At 43.0% G+C, this 19032-nt stretch overlaps 1 protein-coding gene across 2 annotated transcripts in view; it reads left to right on the forward strand.

Annotated features, from left to right (window-relative positions):
• Positions 1-18282, forward strand: part of MAPKBP1 (mitogen-activated protein kinase binding protein 1) — a 103207-nt gene extending 84925 nt beyond the window's left edge. Inside the window, exons 20-30 of one of the 2 annotated variants that reach the window (XM_009895692.1) lie at positions 3887-4035; positions 4725-4774; positions 5279-5515; positions 6467-6636; positions 8241-8386; positions 8862-9032; positions 9848-9926; positions 11503-11813; positions 12606-13517; positions 16692-16777; positions 17773-18282. In XM_009895692.1, the coding sequence (XP_009893994.1) occupies positions 3887-4035; positions 4725-4774; positions 5279-5515; positions 6467-6636; positions 8241-8386; positions 8862-9032; positions 9848-9926; positions 11503-11813; positions 12606-13517; positions 16692-16777; positions 17773-18066 (2605 nt within the window). In that variant the 3' untranslated portion in view covers positions 18067-18282. Of the gene's footprint in view, positions 1-3886; positions 4036-4724; positions 4775-5278; positions 5516-6466; positions 6637-8240; positions 8387-8861; positions 9033-9847; positions 9927-11502; positions 11814-12605; positions 13668-16691; positions 16778-17772 lie in introns of both variants that reach the window. The other variant, XM_009895691.1, reaches the window with a different exon arrangement.
• Positions 18283-19032: the final 750 nt, after the last annotated feature.

Raw genomic sequence — 19032 nt, forward strand, 5'->3', positions numbered from 1 at the left:
TTCCTGCTAGCTGCATTGAAAGCTCCTTGCTTCTGAATACTGTTGGCTTTGGTGAACCATGGTTCTGCACCCAGCTATCTCTAGTCCCCATGGCTCCACAAGCCTCTATCGCAACCTTTCTCCATCCAACCTTCTCTCCAAACTGAAGAGTCCCAGCCTTTTCAGTCCCTCCAAAACCTTCTAGAGAGACTAAAGTTTCGCCTCTGGAGGGTTTCTGACTCATCTTTATGGGACTTTGGATTATTTTGGAACTGATCTGAGCTGTATGACTCACAGTTCTGTATAGCACCCCGAGAGCCTTCAGTTCTGCCTCTGGTTGTGATAATTGCAGATGTGTGCTTTTTCTCTCATCTGATGAAGGTGAGGAGCTTTGATCGTTTGGGATAATAGAACTTGTACTCAGCTGATGTTGCTGGTACATTTTGGTTTTGAGGCATTTATATTTTCAGAGAAGGAACCATGTAGAGGCCTTTTAATACAGTTTTGATTTTGATCCAAGTATGCATTTACTGTTTAGAAAAGCTTGCCTCAAATTTTTGGAAGGAAAGTTTTAAATTGATTTTACTGTGGAATGTTTGTAGGGCTTATACTCATGTTTTAGCTGAGCATTTATATTTTTTTAATTTAAACGTCACTTTTTCTGTGACTTTCATTGAAGCTCTAGCATAAATAGCAGGAGATAGAAATGTTACGCAAATTAAATTGTCTCCAAATAATATATATATGCTGAAGAAGTACTTGGTGCCCTCAGATATATTTGGAAAGAAGAGCTCCTTATCAAATTCTCAGTGAGGCTTTGGTCCAGTCCAGGAAAGCTGTGCGGTTTCCAGGGCTCAGAACGGGGCAAGCTTTTGATGCCAGATCAGAAGTGGTGCCTGAGTCTGTGCTGGACTAGTGCAATTATAACGCCAGGGAAACTCTGAAGTCCGCAGCACTGTGATCTTTATGTGGAGAAAAGCAGGGTAACTTTCTTTTTAAAGCCCTTAGGCATTTGGGGGTGGGGAAAGGCAATCTGCTAGTGATCCCTACCACACAGGATGTTTCATAAATAGGCCCCTAAAGCTGAGGATTGAAGTAGAACAAGATCAGAGTGGGAATGCTGACAACATACCACTTTAAATGGATAGTTGCCATTCTTGTCTGTTTTGTTTTGTTTGAAGGAAAGAAAGAAGGGTTGAATTCAGGACATGCAAAAGAATACAGAGTACCTGATATGAGATGTCTTAATACTAGAACTCCATAAGGATGTGACACTTTTAAGGCTATATATGTGTCCTGAAGACTTTCCAACTGAATGTCCATCCCTGCCATTGACCCCGTACTGGCAGACCCTTCAAAAACTGGGAGCTGAAGTGCAACTGACCCTGCCCACCCATACACAACAAGGCCCAGGCATGATACTAGAATGGCATAGTTCCTCAGCAAAGGAAGAAGACAGGGCAAATTAAAATCCTTGCTCTGAGTCACATGTATCATGAGAATTAGACATGTCTGTACATGCTGTTCTGGAATAGTACTCTGAAACATTCATTCTGATATAATGATGCTTTGTTGGGGTTTGGCTCAACCTGCTCTCAGCAGGGATTCAGCAAAACCCAGAAGTCTTATTCCTTCGCTTTCAGAATGCTCCCATGGGGTGCTTATTTGGAGCTTATTTCAGGCCGTTCCCGTGCTTGAAACCTCATCCTACATTACTCTGACTTCTGTTTAAGCGTGAACAAGAACTGAGGAATAGTGTTGAGGAGATGCGTGCAACACAGGGGCTTGGAAGAAAATCCAAAGTACATAACAGGGACAGGGAGAGAAAGGAGAAAGTAGTGAAGTCCACATTGAGGGATTGACTTGCACAAGCACAGCAGTTTAAAACACTCAAAACCCTGTGAATCTAGGTTTCATTTTCAGGAGTACTTCAGTTTCAAGTCAGTGGACTTAAGATCCTTTTGAAAACCCCATTCAATTATCTCTCTTCAAGTCACAGGACTGAGTTTGAAAAGCATATTTGAGTTGTAAAAAGGAGGATGTGGAAGGGGGGCATGAATTTTTGCTGGGATAATGCAAGATAGTCTTACGTTTGTATCATACACATGTGACTTCATAATTTGCTTGGCACTTCCTGTAAGGTATGAAAAAACACCCATCTGACTTCCAAAATATATTTTGCATTCTTTTACTCAGCTCCTTTGAGGATATTGGAACACACTTTTTTCCCCCCTTACTGATTTTGTCAGTCACCATCTGATGGAGCGAGGCCATCTTTCTGTTTGTAACAAAGCATATTCATCACAAACCTCCCTTCTCCATTTAGACCAATGACAGTACATGCAGGAGTTTTGCAAACAAATAACCTTGCCTTGCCATATCACCTCATCATAGTGAGGTATTCAACCAGTTAGATGTTAAAATGTCTAATAATCCAACCCTTCTTCCTCAATAAACTCCTCAAACAGCCATGATGAATACAAGCAGAAGGATGCTGTCGAAGTTACTGATACAAAATTAATATTGCCTACCAAGTATAAATGTAGTATACCTCATGGAATGAAACATGGCATAACCTCAAAAGTACTGTGGTGCTTGAGCTTTGTTGGGATTCCCCTGCTTATGCACAAGAACCTGAGAGTGACGAGATGGACACACAAGGAGACAGTAGAAAAGATGAAGAGTCGGACAAATTCAAATGTCAAAAGTAGATGAGGGCAGCCAGCATGAAGCTGTTTCACTGGAGGACTCTGCAGACTACAGTCGGTTTCACTCCTTTTTTTGCCAGAACACCTCAAAGCTCATCTGAAAGGGTTGGGTAGTTAGTTGCTCAGCCACTCCTAATAAAATGGAAATTAACGTTCTGCCACTATATGGGAAGAGAAAAGGTTAAAATACCTTAACTACTTGTTACCATGTTTCAATACTGCCTGCTATCTGTCAGCTGCAGGAGAAGTTGGTCTCTCGCCAGGCTGCTCTGTATTTGGTAGATGAGCTATTTTTATTTCATGAATAATGCTTGGCACTCAACACCCACCCGTGATATCCTATAAATGTCACTAATGATGAGTTTGGCGCTCTAGCTCAAGGCCATGGAGTGGGTGCTACTCAAATTTATTTATTAGGGATTCTTCATTTGTTCAATTACTGTCCAAAGAGGTTTAATTTATTTGGTTCTATTGACTGAAGGGGTGGAAAGAGGAGAAGAAAGAGGGAAGATAGAGTTTGGTGTTGGTAAGTGTCCTTGATTGGGTTTGGGGAATTCTGTGCTGGGTGTGGCTCTGAGGTCTGTGTGGGAACACTTCTCTGATCTACTTTGATTAAAGATCTGCCCAAAATATGTTTTACATTATTCCTTGTGCCTGAAGGCTGAAAAAGGCAGCATGGCACTCTTATGGTGTGTGGGCTGTGCCTGCAGGTTCTGCATGGTGCAATCCTTGATGTGAACCTATCTCTTATGTGATAATTTGCCATATACCCAATTGCTGTCAAACAGGGAGTATCTCTATGGCATTTTTGATGTGTAAAACAGTTCCAGAGAGGAAATGCTTAAGAGTGGGAAAAATATTTGCCTTTCAAATATGTTCTACCATCCTGACTTTCTGAATTGGTAGGGTCTGAAATGGAAGGCCAAGTTTTGTTCCACTTAACTTTCTCACTCGTTTACTTCTGATTTCTGTCATCCTTCCACACATATGAGACGATAGCTGTGGCAGGCCCTGTGCAGGGTTTAACTTGCCCCGTTTCTCAGAGATGGGTTTTGCTAGAGCGATGGCTGTTTGGGAGAGTTGAGGCAGCCTTCTGAGTGTGGATGGAGATACAGTGGAGAACTGCTTGGTATGGGGATTGAAATGGTGGGTAATTCTTGAGAAAGACCCTAATACTCCTTCTAATTCCTGTCTCCCAGGCATGAGTCCATATCTGCCCTGTCCTCTATGCCTGCACTCTCATCAGACAGTGACAAGGATGGTGAAGACGAAGGGAATGATGAAGATGAGTTACGTGGGCTGCAGTCTTTCCATATTCAGTCCAGCTGCAACACTGGGAGAGACTCAGGTATAAATGGGAGAGGGGCATGGGCAGAGATGGAGAAAAAAGGCGTGAATGTGAAGTGGGGAGAAAATGAGAGACACTGGCTTAGGGATAACAAGATATGGGCAGAAAGAGAAAGACCAAGACAGAAACAGATGCAACAACACCAATGGGTAATGTGGAGTTGCCCACTCCTGCCTGCATCTCCTGCATTTTGGAGTTCTCCGATTAGAAATTCGGTTGTTAAATTGCCAAGTTTCTTGCTAGCTCCAACTGGCCAATTTTGAAATAGTGTCCTGGGCTTTGGTCTACAAGCTACTAGAAGTCCACAGAAGCCAAAAGAGATCTCACGACAGATTCTAGAGACGTCTGATAAAACTTACAACAGAGACTACCATTAGAAACTTGAGATATTTTTATACAGATGCTACAGTGTATTGGAGCAAGATTTTTTTCCCAAGCCTTTGGTGGGCCACTGCACTGTCGCAAGTGTTCTGCAGTGGGTCTGCTGAGTCAGTGAAAATCTTATGTAAAACTATGTCTCCATTAAAATTTGGATACAACAATTTGGTAGTCTATGGGAAAGCATGTGTTGGCAGTGGGCTGCTGGTTCAAAAGGTGTAGGAATGCTGCCTTTGAGGAAAGATGAGGTAAGAGGTCTTTAAAAAGCTGGACTGCTGACCTAGGTATATATTTTTTTTTCCCCTTTCTAGATCCAGACCTTACCCTCTCAAGAAGCCTTTCCCATTGGGAAATGAGGAGGGTGAGTTACTAAACCTTCAAGTTGTATTTCTTGTCATGGGGAAACTGGAAAAGAAATTCCCATGGACATTAAAAGTCTCACTGGGGGAAAGGTGCAGTTGCAGTGGGAAACCATTGAGATGCCTCTCTGTGAAGAATGACTTGGGGATGGCAAAATAGAGCCTAGTTTACGAGACAGTTTCATCTGGGTTTTTTTATATTGGTATCTTTTTCATCAGATGTCATGTTTTTGTCCCCTTCATTTCTGGTCTGAATGTCATGTAGTGCTGAAGCTGATCATATACTTGGACCCAAACAAGGCATTTAAATGTTCAGTTATGCAAGAAGCAGCAACAAAAGTATCATCTTTACTTGAGGGGGGAATTTTAAGCTGCGTTACAGACAGCTTTGGAGCTTTTATGGGGGTGGACATAATTGTGTTTTATGTGGGTCTTGTGTTTTCTCTCCTGCTTTTCCATCAGCAGAACTCAGTCTCTAATACTGTCTTTCTTTTGATTTCCTTCAGGCCAAAGAGATAGCAGCGATCCAGCGCTCAGAGGCACCGATGAGCAAAATGCCCCGGCAACGTGGGCGCTGGTCCCAGCCAACCAGCAACATAGAGATGACTGTGAAATCCATGCTTGACTTGCGTCAGTTGGAGTCTTTCTCTGTTTCCCGTTCTCCGAGTCGAGACTCGCTGTCTCAAAACAGCAATGGGGATGACAGAGAAGAGCAATCAGATCTTCCTGTACACATCAACAAAGTAAGGGCAGTACTACTCTGAGGAGGTGAATCTACTCTGAGTGCGTTTGTCCTGCCTCTGTTTATTATTACCTACACTTATTACTACCTGGTGCCATTCTCTCTGTCTTTAGAGGTGGCTCTAAATGCCTTCTGAGAAACCTGTTTAGATAACTCTTTTGTAGTCATTACTTCTGCAACGTGTTATCTTACAGCAGAGCCCATATGGGATCAAGGTTTCTTTCCAATGACAGGGAAGACCTCAGGTTTTCTTTTAGCTCTGATTATTTATGGCAAAAACAAGCTGAGAAGCTGAGCTCGGAATTACAGATGTGTACCTGATTACCTGTTAGCACTCTGCTGGGGTGCATTTTCTTGACTCAAGTAGCCACTGAAATGTGACTCATGTGACTTCCTTAGTTGTGGGCTGTGCTAGATTAAGTTCTCTTTGATCTTTGTGTTGATGGGTCACAGTAAGTCACATGTGCTCATACCTCAGAAAGCTAATGCCTATTTTCCAGTAGCAGTCTGTCCTGGTGCCTAACCTCATTAGAGTTTTTCCTTCCTTTATAACTGCATGACTGAGAAGATTGGGCTTGCTGCATGCAGTAAATCAGTTTTTCAGCTGTGGCCCACAGACTTCTCTGAGCTGTGTCTGAGCAGTCTGTAAAAGGTAATGGAAGAACCTGCTGCCACATGGCTTACACTCCTGATGTGTGGTCAAGAAGGGATGGGGAGTCCAGTACTTTACCAGAGAATTTTAGGGCATTGCAAACAGGCAACAAAATAGGAAACTATGGCAGTAGTCTGTCAAGTTCAGTGGCTAAAGAACAGGAAAGACATAGAAGCGCTGTGTTTTCTGATCTCAGATTTATGATCATATTCTGTACTCTAATGCATACTTTCTAGCTCTGCTCTTGCTAACTTAAGGAAAAACACAGTTAATATCTAGTTTTTGCTCTTTTTAAACCAGGTTGGCAGCTCAATACCTCCCGAAGATAACCGGTCTTGTGTGCGACCCCAAGTGATTCGGCTTGTGTCTTGTGAAGAGGGGATTTTCTCTCAGGAACTGGAACCTTCTGAGAGCGAGGAGTGTGTAATCTACCCTGAGCAAGATGAAATCCATCCCACAGACCCTAGCAGGTTAAAAATAAGCTCTCTGCTGTGCATGGCTTGGACGTTTCTGTTTTAGTTTGCTTGCAGCTTGTGTGGTAACTTGGACGAGTTGACTTACTGCCTGATTGATGCCAGGCATGTTTAGTTGAGGGTTTTGTGCCAGCCTGATGCTAAAGGAATCTGCAGCTAAGAAGGCACCATTAAAATAATCTTTCCTCTGAGGAAACTGCACATTAGCAGCCTCCTCCAAGTTCTTTCCTTGAACAAACAACTTGGGAGCAGCCTTTTTGCTTTCTCCCTTATCTGAGTTGAAATAAGCAAAGAAAAACTTGGAAGCTGGAAAACCACCCAACACTGGTGTATACGTGGCAGTGAAATATCTGCCCATGAGAAATGACAGGACACTATTATTTATGACAATTTCAAACCTAATTGGGCAAGAATTTGACAAACGTAGTATGTCATGACCCTTTTTGGGGAAATAGAATGGCTTGCATGAGACAGATGGAATTGAAAAGGACACTGGAGACAGTGGAGACCTTTTTTCTTCCACTGCCATTTCTTCTGTTTTAATTTCACCGTACTTAATTTTCTGTTTCATTCTGTGCTCCTCTTTTTTTTTTTTTTTATTCTTCCCTACCCCTCTTAACCCGATGCTAATAGCTGTTTAATTTCCTCTGTCTCCTCCTGCTCTGTTAAAAAGAGTGGGCTGATAGCTTTAGATGGGTTTTTATGCAAGAGTGCATGCCAAGATTTTGCAGTTGAAGCTGCCAGGTTTCTCCCAGTTTCTCTTTATTTACATTTTTAATTTTATTATGATAACATTTGGACAGAGCAGACCTGTCTGCAGCTCCATCATGTAAGAAAGGGAGGGGCTCTGGTGATGTTGGATACAGAGTGGACGCGTCTCAAAGTATACCGAGTTAGCAATTGCCCCTGGCAGCTTGCAATTCAGTTCCGTTGAGTGACATCTGCATCCTACCTTGCATCGGAGTACATCTGAAACTAAAGTATATCATAAAGTGGAAAACTGAAGTCCTCAGGCATCAGGCAAAAGAAGGGTGCTGGTGTCATTTGACAAAATAAGACTCGTGAAATCACAACAGAAATCAGGAACCCTGTCCTACAATATTGTATTTTTGTATGACGTTCTTCAGTAAATTAGTCTTGCTGAAACCCAGGATCTTCTCTATTTTGCAACGCAGAAGTTGCCCGAAGGAGCAGGTCATACACATGGAAAATATAATATATTAGGGCTCAAATCTACTATCATGCAGGTATAGGCCTGTTTTTAGTCCCTTTTTCATTACACATACCTCTATATTTGTTCCTCACCTGTGCTGGAAATCAAACCAGGGCAGTGCTGTGCTGGTGCCTGGTAATCATGGGAAACTGACAACGCCCAGAAAGTCAGACAGTCCCCTTGAGACTTCACTGTCCAAGCTTAATGAAATGCAAAAAATATACTGTGTAATGATGAGAGAATCAACTTCTTTTTCTCTTTAAAGCCTTACTTTTGTAATTAAAGGTGTTACTAACACAGGTAAGGCCTTATTCATGTTAGAATGTGCTTCTTTACAAGTAAATCAAATATCTCTTCTAGTGCTGTATCTTTCCTGTCTCTCTTGTAGTGAGTTCCAGGTAAAAGCATTGCCCCATGGGAAGCTAAGTAGAGGTTATCACAGTAATGGATGCCCAGACAAACACAGTCCTGACAGTGCCTGCTCTGTAGATTACAGCAGCAGTCGTCTGTCCAGCCCAGACCATCCAAATGAAGGTAAGATGCAAAGACAGTATTAAGTGTACTTACACGTGATGTGGAGCACTGCAGAAACTTGCTGGGGTGGTTCTGTGCCGTGTTGCTATTCTGATCTCTAATACTTGATCCTCTTCATGAGCTGAACAGAGGTCACGCTCCTATTAGACTTGTTAGTATTGCTGTAAAGATTCAGCTGCATTTGAACAGGCACTTTAGTGAAGCCCCTGTAGAAACCGGAGTTGGTTAAAGTGCACTTTCCTCGTGCACCTTTGGCTTTCTTTTACCTTGCTAGGTAAGGAGGCAGGTTTAGTACTGATTGTCCCATAGGCTATGCTGTGTGGGATATGGTAGATTAGAGCATTGCACTTAATGCTGACCGACTTTTGCTTTAACATTCTAGGTTCAATTTAGCATATTTGCTGACTTTTTATTAACCTGGCTAATGTTACTGTGATTATGCTAATACAGCATTGGAATTTTTGCCTTTTCCCAGATTCTGAAAGCACTGAGCCCCTAAGTGTGGACGGTGTCTCAGACCTGGAGGGAGAGGAAGGAGAGGAGGACGTGGGTACTAGCATGCCGGAGGGAGAAATACCCCAGACACCCGATCAGGAGAAGTTCCTTAAACAGCATTTTGGGACCCTGGGCAGCACTGATGGAAAAGGTACAGCACTTTGTTCGGTGGGGGGACTTTGTGAGGTCACTCCAGATTTGTCCCCTGTATAGTAGAGAGGCCTAAAGAGCAACATCTGATAACTCCATTGGTCTGTCTGTAAGTTTGTGTGGATGGAATTGGGGTCTGTGTCAGTCTGGGTTAAGTATTGTCCCTGGAATTCTGAAGAGCCGTTCTCTTGTTCCCGGACTAGTTTTTCCTGTTGTTTATGAGGGTATTAACTGTGTGTTCAAATCAATCCCCCTCCACCCCCCCATAGGTGACATGTAGTGGCCTCTAGTGGTATATGAAGGCATAACAAATGTCACAAAAGAAAAGGCTGAAATGCTGGGAGGAGGGAGAGAATAAGAGGAGGCATCAGAATGGCAAAGGAGCTTGTTAGTCTTTATCGACCAACTCCAGAACAAAGCATATCTTTTTAGAATTTATAATAGTTTCAGGCAGCAATACTATGTGAGTTGTCTGTTTTGTGTTGGTTTTTTTTCCCCCCCTCCTTTGATTGGTTTGTTTTCTGTTTGATGCCAGCGCCTCACAGTCCTACGGGCAGGACAGGACACAAAGGGAAGCGAAAAAGGAGGAGGCGTACCCTTAGGGAGAGTAGCAGTTTAAGGCAGAGTAATCCAAGTAGAACAGAAAAGGCAAAGGCAATGAAATTATTTAATTCTCTGTGGTTTTTGCTCAAAAAATCCCCTTGGATATGGGGGAACATTTGATAGTCTCTGTGATAAGAAAAATGCATGTGTCAGAATGTTTGTTCTGTAACTAAAATGCTCCCTTTTTCTCTCCCCTTGAACCAAAATTTTTAGGCGGCTCATGTAGGAATCTGGAAAGAACTGAAAACCTCAGCATCTCCTCTCGCTTTCTTTCCCAGTCCCCGGCTCTCAGGTATGGCTCTGCTTGTTTTGAGTGTTTCCGTCTTTCTATTTTCACTAGTGTGAATAGGTCTCATGGTGGGCCCTGGGCCAAAATAGTTGAGCAAACTTCTGGCCTTGGTGTGCCCAGGCACAGCAAAGTGTTAGCATAGCACCTGGCAGGCTGGTTGCAGACCCTTGTGATTTGGACAGACCATCCTGCGTCACTTTAGCTATTCTGTTCCTTCCTAAAGCAACACTGTTGTTTTGTTCTTTCTCCTCTTTCAACAACATGCTTAATTGTTTCATGATTAATGCCTTGATTGATTAAGCTGGAGGAATTGCTAATCATCTAATGTACTCTTCACTGTTTATGCTCTGTTTATTCTTTTGCATTTCATTCAGCTTGGACAATGAAAGTAGGCTTGTCAACTTTTCCTTTGTTTTACAGTCCTTTCTTACTCAGCTTTGTTTCTCAGTCCCATGCCTTCACAGGGTGCTCTAGTGTCTCATACAAAGCCCCATGGGAATATTATTCTGCCAAAAAAACTTGAACCCTAAAGCACCCCAAAAGGCCCCTCCAAGCTGTTTCCCTTGCTGTTTAAAAAGAAATCCCAACAAAACAAAGAAACAAAAAAAAGGAAAAAGAAATAGGGTAAATACTTTTGTTGATTTGGGTTCATAAATGTCTAAAACAGACAATTACTCCTGTATTCCTTTAAAATGACAAACTGAAATCTCAGCTCAAATTAATTTCATTGCATAGGACTGAGCAGATTGGGGTACATCTTCTATAGTTCACCAGCTGTGTCTAGATTCACCGTGTTAGGAAAAATTTTTTTGTCATTGCTGTATTCAGCTGCAGTTGCTGCTGCCAGGAGTGCCTCTTAGTCTGTCTTGCATTGGGATGGTATGTTTGGGAAGAAAGCTGGTGGTTAGCTGTTGTGTAAGCTTCTGGAGAGTTGCAATGGTGAGTGAAGGAAGTCACTGGCACTCTAGAGATGTAACAAGAGACGTGGTTTTCAGTTACGGAAACTTCTGGGCTTTTAATCTGTTCAACTGTTCAAACATGCCAGATTGAAAATTGCCTCCTGTGCGAAGTAAGCCCACTGTGCTTGTCTGGAGTGGAGAGGAAGAGGAAATTAGGCTTTACCTCTTGAAAATACCGACCGTGTTTCCTAGTAATTATGCTTTCATAATGTTAGGACAGTATAATTACTTTCTTTTAGGGTATCTTAGAACTGAAAAGATTTCATTGTTAGTAAGGTGAGCTGAGAGAAATGACCTGCCCTGACTTTGCCCCGTCTTCCCTCTGCCTGGAATTTTCCTTCTCTTTTGCTTTCACCTTTTACAGTGACCCCCCTGGAAACCGTGACCCAATGGTATTTGTGATTGCACAGCCTATGGTCAAATGCCTGAAGACCAGTGCTTCCAGGGATGAGTAGCATAAAGAGTTAACAGTCTAGGACATTTTTGACTTAAAAAAAAAAAAAAAATCCAGATAGGGAAGGGCTCCTTATCCCAGAGAAGCTGGCTTAATGCGTGTGCCTGTTTGTCCAGAGCAATATGCTTACTTGTTTTAACTGGGGTTTCTTTATCGTATTCTCTAGACGATTGTCACTCTCTTCATCAAATCTGATACTGGATTCAAAGCCCATCGAGTCGACAACGCAGAGCAATCGGCTTACACCAGACCTATTGAAAAATGGCAGTGACCATCCTGGTGATGCACTGGAGAACAGCCAGCTCCTGGACAGTGTAAATTCAAATAGGGCTGTTTACGTCCAGAAAAAACGCAGATCAGCTTTGGAGGCCAGCAGAGTTGGTATGGCTCCTGGACGGGTTATTGCATCCTTTCCAGAAGGCCCTGTGAACGCAGTGATGAGAAAGGCACAGTCAGTTCACGACCTTGTTCATGAGGGTAAGGACACAGGTTGGAATGATGGTATAAACCCAAGAATGAAATGGGGAGATTTGAGCTTGAGTAGAAATTGAAATTAAGCTTATGTCTTTCTGCATTCTGAGCTACAGGCTTTGCATATCTTCTAACTCTTAGCCTGTCAAGGGAAAATACTTTTAATTTGTAATGCAGATGCTGGTCTCTTAATTATCAGTCTCTGATACTTGTCTGGCAGCTGTGGGAGGAGCAATGCCAAGGGTGAAATGAACTATTTGCAAACAAATTCTGTCTTGCTGTGGGTGGTTGCTCCAGGCCAAGATTGAAGCTCCCCAGGGTGGGGAGGAGAGAAAAAGGGAAGGAGGAGACAGTGAGAGGGAGCTTGCTGTATCCATGCAGCTTGTGTGAAAGAACTCCATTTTTGAAACAATTGACTCGTGAACCATCGATAAGCACTCAATTTGTTTTTAAAAAAAGCCCCAAACCTTATCACTGCAGCATCATGTATAAGCTTTTGCCTGCTTCCTCTGGCCTCTTCAGTTAATGGTCACAGTGGTCTGAGGTCTTTTGGCCGTACACTTTAAGAACAAGTCTCTCTCATCAGGTAAGCAGCAGTGTGTTAGCAGGACAAGGGATGGGCAAAAAGGAAAGCTGTTGAGGCTTGGTGATACTAACCTGAAGCAGCAGTTCAGTACACCTCTCCCAGGGGCTGAGCTGAGGCATATAGACAGGAGCAGCTCTGTTACTTTCCAATTTTGGAATTCACTGCAGGCTCTTGTCTATTTTTTGGTATGTTTGTCTGTTTAATTTTCACAGATAAGGGTCCTGGAGTGGTATCCTCTGTCAAGCAGCGTCCTCAGACTCTTTTGGTGGTTGAGAAGGACCCCAGACCTAACAATTGCAGGGTGTTATCAGCCAGTATGTTGAAGATGGATGGATCTGGTGCTCTGCTGGCCAAAGATGTCAGGGCTGCAAAACCAAAGTCCTACATGAACCCCACAACCAGCTTCCGGGCTAAGATGTCAAGGAGCGTATCTGTAGGGGAAAATCTGTACCTTGGTTACTCCACCGAAATGCTGACTGATGGGAGGACTAGCCCTCCAGTGGCAGAGAAGACACAGTTTAGTTCCACAGCAGATGCTGAGAAGATTAAGCTACCAGTGAAAGAAAATGTTCCAGTGAAGCCAGCACTTCAGCCAGTTGTAAACTGCTCGTCTCCCAAGTCCTTCCACAGCAAGTTGGCATCATCAAACCGAGCACATCTGATTCTTGACATTCCCAAGCCATTGCCTGATAGACCCACACTGGCCTCCTTCTCACCCACTACCAAACCAAAAACCCTGCTTGAGCCACAGTCTCCGCAGTCACCTGCTGGGGCCTGTAAAAAGAAACCCTCTTTTCCTGAGGTCCGAGCCTCCAAGAAGGAGAATCAAACTGCTGGGTCTCTGGTTCCTGGTAGAGAGATCCCAACAGGACTTGCTAAGGAGAGCCCATTGGAGAGTCCAGTCTCAAGGACAGGTTGCCAGGATGAGCCAGGGGTCACTAATCCAAAACTGAGGGAGTTGTCAGAGGGCCGACACCTAAGGTCTCCTGAGGGCACACTGCCCAGGTGCAGGGAGAGGATCACCGGCATCGCCTGTGTGCTAGACAACCAACCTGGACTTTGCCCACTAGACCCCATCAGGCCGAGGTCTCCTACATCTATAACTGCCTCGGCACAGGTCTCAGGTGTGCATGGATACCCATCTCTTATCTTCCCCCTTCTGTCTCCTGTCTTTGTGAACCGCCTCACGATCCCATCACATTTCTTTACGTCCAGCTTCTGGCCTGTCTCGTCTTGTCTGCACCTGTCTCGTTCCATAAGCCATCCCCTCAATGGTGAGACACTTCTTCAACCTGACATCTTTTTCTCAGTCTTTAATTTCCATTTCCTCTGGGTCTTATGTCTGAAGCTGAATGTTTTACAGACTTCAGCACTCGTGTGTTTTTAGTCGTAGTTACCTGTAGGGGCTCAAACCTTTTTCTAGTCAATGCTAAAATCTGACGTACTGGCAATCCCCATGAATGTGTGTAGGTTACATCCCCTGTACCCCTCTCGGAACGTATCTGACCAGCAGATGAAGGTGCAGGCCAACACATGCTAGCTGAACCTCGCCACAGATGATAGTGACAGTGAAGTTACGCCAGGCAGCTCAGGCTTTACTGTGTTAATGTGCAAGTGTGCAGGATCCAGAAGGGTACTTCAATCAAATTAAAACTAGCAGGTAGCTTCAAACTGAAGCAAAACTCCTGCCCTCCAAGGCAGGAAAAGCTCCAGTGGCAGAGACAACACAGTTTAGTCCCACAGCATCTCCTGCGGGATTAAAACCTCCACAAGTTTTTCTTTTGTGTCACAACCTGAAGGGAAATATACTTTCCTGAAATACTCAGCTGAGTCGTGCAGTAGGAAGCTGGATGTTAACCACTGCACTGATACCCTGTACCTTCGGGGGGCTAGACAGTGCACAGTTTTTAATCCCTTTTGCTATGTTGTTTTTAGTCATATCTCAGAAGTGACACCTCTGTAATCCCCCGATCAATGGCTTTCTGTGGTGCCAGGCTGTTGTACCATTCATCGCAATGGTTAAGCACAATATTTCTGCACCAGAGCATTGCAGAGAGATAATCTGTTTTTGATACACTGGTTGTTTTTTTTTTTTTTTTTCCTTTTTGCATTTCTAGAGAGATCAAATGCCCTAAGATTGAAGCACTCTTATGCAAAACAGGAATTGGAGGGACCTGCTGTTCTTATAATATAGAGTAGCTGCTCTGTAGAACAGCAAGTGCATCTGAAGCTTTCAGACCCCCTACCCTTACAGGGGTGAGGTTTCCTCCAACATCAGATACAACCTGGAGCTGTGGAATCCCATTCTACAGTCTAGTTGTCTGTACTCTTTAGGCTGAGTTTTCTCTTCTGGACTCAGGTATCAAGCTACATATCACATGGTTTTTGGTCAGTTGCTAGGCATCTTTGTTTGCAGAATCAGCACAGATAGTGTGGAGAGAGCAATTCTTCTGCAGCAGTGATGATTATTTTTTTTTAAAGCAGCTCCCAATACACAACACACCCTGACTGAATATTTAGCAGCATCCTTTAGAGAGTTAGGAGGATTTAGCACAGTGGATCCCCAATTACTTTTTTTTTTCTCAACATCCAGCTGTCAGCCTTCAGCTTCTTGCAGACCACATTTCCCAAATTTTTAGTGGTAGATGCTGGAAAAGCTGTGTAGATCCAAGTTAGCTGTTGCTATGATCAGTTTACTGTGGCTTCTCTGGATCATAGTGTGGCAGTTTAAATTAGAACTGTAGGGTTGACAGAGACCTGTTCTGCTTCTGACTTGCTCTGTGACTTTGGGTTTCCACTTAATTTTTCTGTCCTTCTGTTTTCCTGCCTGTATAACAGTTGCAGATAAAGAGACTTAATTGTTTTTGTTAAAGCATTTTGACATCCACAGTTAAAATACTGTAGATGTGCTTAATACTGTTGCTGTGTTTAATAGTCTCTGCTGGTTTCTGAAGAGCTCTGCTCTGCACACCCGAGAGGCAGAAAATGCCTGTCACTCAAGCATTTGTATTATGTTTGTGACCTCTCTCCAGACTGGCAGCTCACAAAGCTGGAGACCAGCATAAAAAGCATAATCAGAGGAGGAATTCAGAAATGGTCATGAGAAGAAACAGCTGTGTTTAAAACAAAAAGAGGGGAGGAGGGGAGCAGCCAAAAAAAAAAAAAAGAGGTTAAAAAAATAAAAGGCAAGAAACGAATCTTGGACTGGACTGAAACCCACTGTGCTCAAACTCTACAAGGTTGGGTGATTCAGATGGAAGGATTTGTTCATGCCCCTTTGTTCTTCTGGATGTGTTTGTTTATGTATAAAGAGATGTTTTTCTAGGTGTATTTGTTTATGCATCATCTAGATGTATTCATAAAATTAACTAAGGTCCCTGTTCAAAGATGACGTTTGTAGAAGTGCAGAAATAATAGTGCTAATGTGACCAAGTTTTGATTTTAGGTAACTAAAGGAACTTGAGTTGCCTTTGTCCAGGCCTTTGCAAATTGAAGATAACTGCAGACTGTGTGTGTGTCTATGTCTTTGTTCATGGTTTATGTCTAATTCATAAGAGTGTTAACTTTATTAAAACATTGCAGGCCTTCAACGCTGTTGCTTTGGAGATAATATATGGTGGAGGCAGGCAGAAATCTTCAACGATGTTCCTCAGTTGCTTGCTTTTGTTTTTCATTTTTGAATTATGGTGTATCAGCAGTGCATATCCTGGGTTGCTCAGAAATGTGATTCTCTTGTGATTGAGTTTGTATGTCAACACTCCTCTGGACCTCAGTCCTCACTAGAGAACGCTATAATAATTCAGTATAATCCTTCATCTTCAGTCCTTTGTTGTACACTGTGCAGATGGATGCATTAAGGGGAGCGTGTAGATTTCTGACTAGGTGGAGGATAAATTAGAGGTTTCTCAGATCAGTCTCTTTTGCCACTGGAAGCCTTCATTCAAACTTAAGTTTAATTGTAATTGAGAATGGTGTGGGTAATCTGTGACTACCCTTGACTGTAACAAAAATTTGCAATCTGAGAAGAACCATTGTTGACTTCGGAGAGGCTAAAGACTGGATGAATAGGAGTGTTTAAAATAAGCAGCATTTCTAGATGGTATGAAGGAAAGCTCATGTAGAACTTGCTTGTTTAATGATTGGCTTAAACCAGCCCTAAAAATTGAACAAGAAGTATGTGCACATGGTCTTTCAAATATATATATTAAAAAAAAAGGTTTCTTACCCAACTGTGAGATCGCAGATATTGGAGTGTGTCTGTGCCTTAGTTTGGGTTTTTATTTTTTCCTTCCCTGCAGAATCGTGCATCAGCGTAGAGCAGTGTGAGCACGTGGTATCCGAGCTCCAGGACAGCATGCGCAAAGCCATTCATCTTTACCGCATGGTGAGTGACCTCAGACACGGGCTCTGATAGAGTAGGTTGGCTTTACAGCCTGCGAGCATTGAATGTATGTGCTTGCTCGCTCAAAGTGTTCTTTTGACTGGGTGTTAAGTGACACAAGCTGCCTGATCGTCCACTTGACTGCACCTTAAGCTTGAACCGGCGAGGCAGGAACTCCTGATTTCCAACTTTTGGATTTTCCAATGTCTTGCTATGGTACTCAGAGCAAATCAGTTAACTTTTCGGTCTGTTTAGCCCATCTGTAAACTGAAGATAACAGTACGCTTTTTTTGAAAGGGGTATTAGGGAATTAGTTAATATTTATACAGTGCTTCAGAGATACGAAGTATTATAGGAGCTTTAAGTTTTATTATCGCCATCTGTTCTCTGTCTTTGATGCCTGGGAAAAGGATTAGCAAATGTGAGATACCATGGGAATCCAGCTGTGAGAGGGAACATGCAACCACTCGCCTCTCCCTCTCGCTGCCAGACCAGAGTTACATGCAAAGCAGTATAACAGCTCTTCATTTCTTTGCTTAGCACTGATCTGTCAAGTCGCTTGTAATAGGCGTGAAACTTCCACAGTGAGCTTCTGCCATGTGGTCCTCTGCATCTCTGGCGTTAGTGCTTGCGTTAGCTCTCTGACCTTGCTCTGTTCCTGTGACCAGCTGCATCTGGCAGACAGCAAGGAAAGGAGACTGTGACCCTTTGCTGCAGCTGGGAAACATAGTACCTCCTTAGGCCCAGTATAAGAAGAACACTACCCAAAAATGTGCTTCCCATCTCTGTCCTATTGGAGTAATGCCTCTGGATTTTGTGTGACTAGCAGTGTTGGATGCATGCCCTGCTATATGACTAAATTGGCAGCCTCAAATGTTGAAGAAAAGGACGCTTTGAATGGTCTGCAAATCATCATGGCTTCACTTCCTTTAAGGGCTGAAACTGCTTACTTGGTGCTCTACCTAAACCCCAATGTGTTCTTTTCCCTCTATTTTCAGGTGTTAAATGATACGGAGTCTTCTACTGACAAAGATAAAATAGCAGGCCTCCTGACAGAGACATTCTCCTCAATGAAGAAAGAGTTGGACTCTCTGAAGGATGAGGAAGAGCTTCCAAAGGTTAAGGAGGTGCTGGTGAAGCCACAAGATAGCACGAGCCCACTGAATGAGGGATGTGGTGCCAATCTACCGAGTCCCAAGAGTTTGGGAGATGAGCAGACACTAGCTTTGCTGGAACAGTACTCAGAGCTATTGCTACAAGCTGTGGAACGACGCATGGACAAAAAACTTTAAAAGGGCTGGATTTCAGGTGTTTGTGAATACACAGAGATAATCCCAAGAAGAGGACCACAGAGAGAGCTTCAGACTGATGCTATCATTGCATGGGTCTAGGGAGACCTTTACGAATTGATTTCCTCAGGCCCCTACAACTGACTTGCTCTAATTCTTAGCAATGTGCTGGCCACAATTTTAATATTTTTTTCCCCCCCAATGGTTTTCAACTTCCTGTCTCTAGACAAAGTCTTGAAAGAGGAGTTTGGAGGAATTGCCTTGAAATTTCTTCATAGCCGGGAGGTCAGGATGTTTGGCACCTAAAGAAACAAAGAAAATCCAGTTTATCCAAGAAATTGTGAACTGCTGACTAAAAACAAAGGAGTCCAAGTGAAGCCAATCCCTTCCTCTCCAAGGCTTCAGGAGGATCAAGAAGCAGACTTTTAAATGGGTTTATTTATTAATTTATTTTTCTGACTGTTGCTCTATGTCACGTTTGTGGCTATTATCTTTGTCCTTTAACAAAAACTGTCAATCCCTTTGCCATATCCCAGCGAGAAACAATCTCTGTATTATGAACCCCCAACAGGGAGACAGGCTGGAGTATCTGTGCAATTAATGAACTGTTTTCTGCTTAAATCTTGTCTTTCTGTTCTTTCTTTTCCTGCCTTAGTTTTGTTACCTGGAGTAATCCTACTGTTGTCATGACAACCCTGTCTGCTTTTCTCTTGTTTCAAGACAGTCCCCACACTATATTTTTTTTCTGCATTCACCTCCGGGGGACGGCTTTGCAACCCTTGGACCATGCTTTGGAGATTACTTAATGAATTCAGTAGTGGTATTTTTAATCTGGAATTTGACATTATATTGATACTTCAGACTGGGTTTTCTGCAGACATTTTAAAAATGGGATTTAAATGCAAATATGGAAGTTTTTTTTCAGCCAACTTTCATGATTAGTCATTGGATATTGACTTTGATGTTATC

This window comes from Charadrius vociferus, unplaced genomic scaffold, assembly GCF_000708025.1.
Source record: "Charadrius vociferus isolate BGI_N301 unplaced genomic scaffold, ASM70802v2 scaffold111, whole genome shotgun sequence".
Taxonomy (NCBI): Eukaryota; Metazoa; Chordata; class Aves; order Charadriiformes; family Charadriidae; genus Charadrius; species Charadrius vociferus.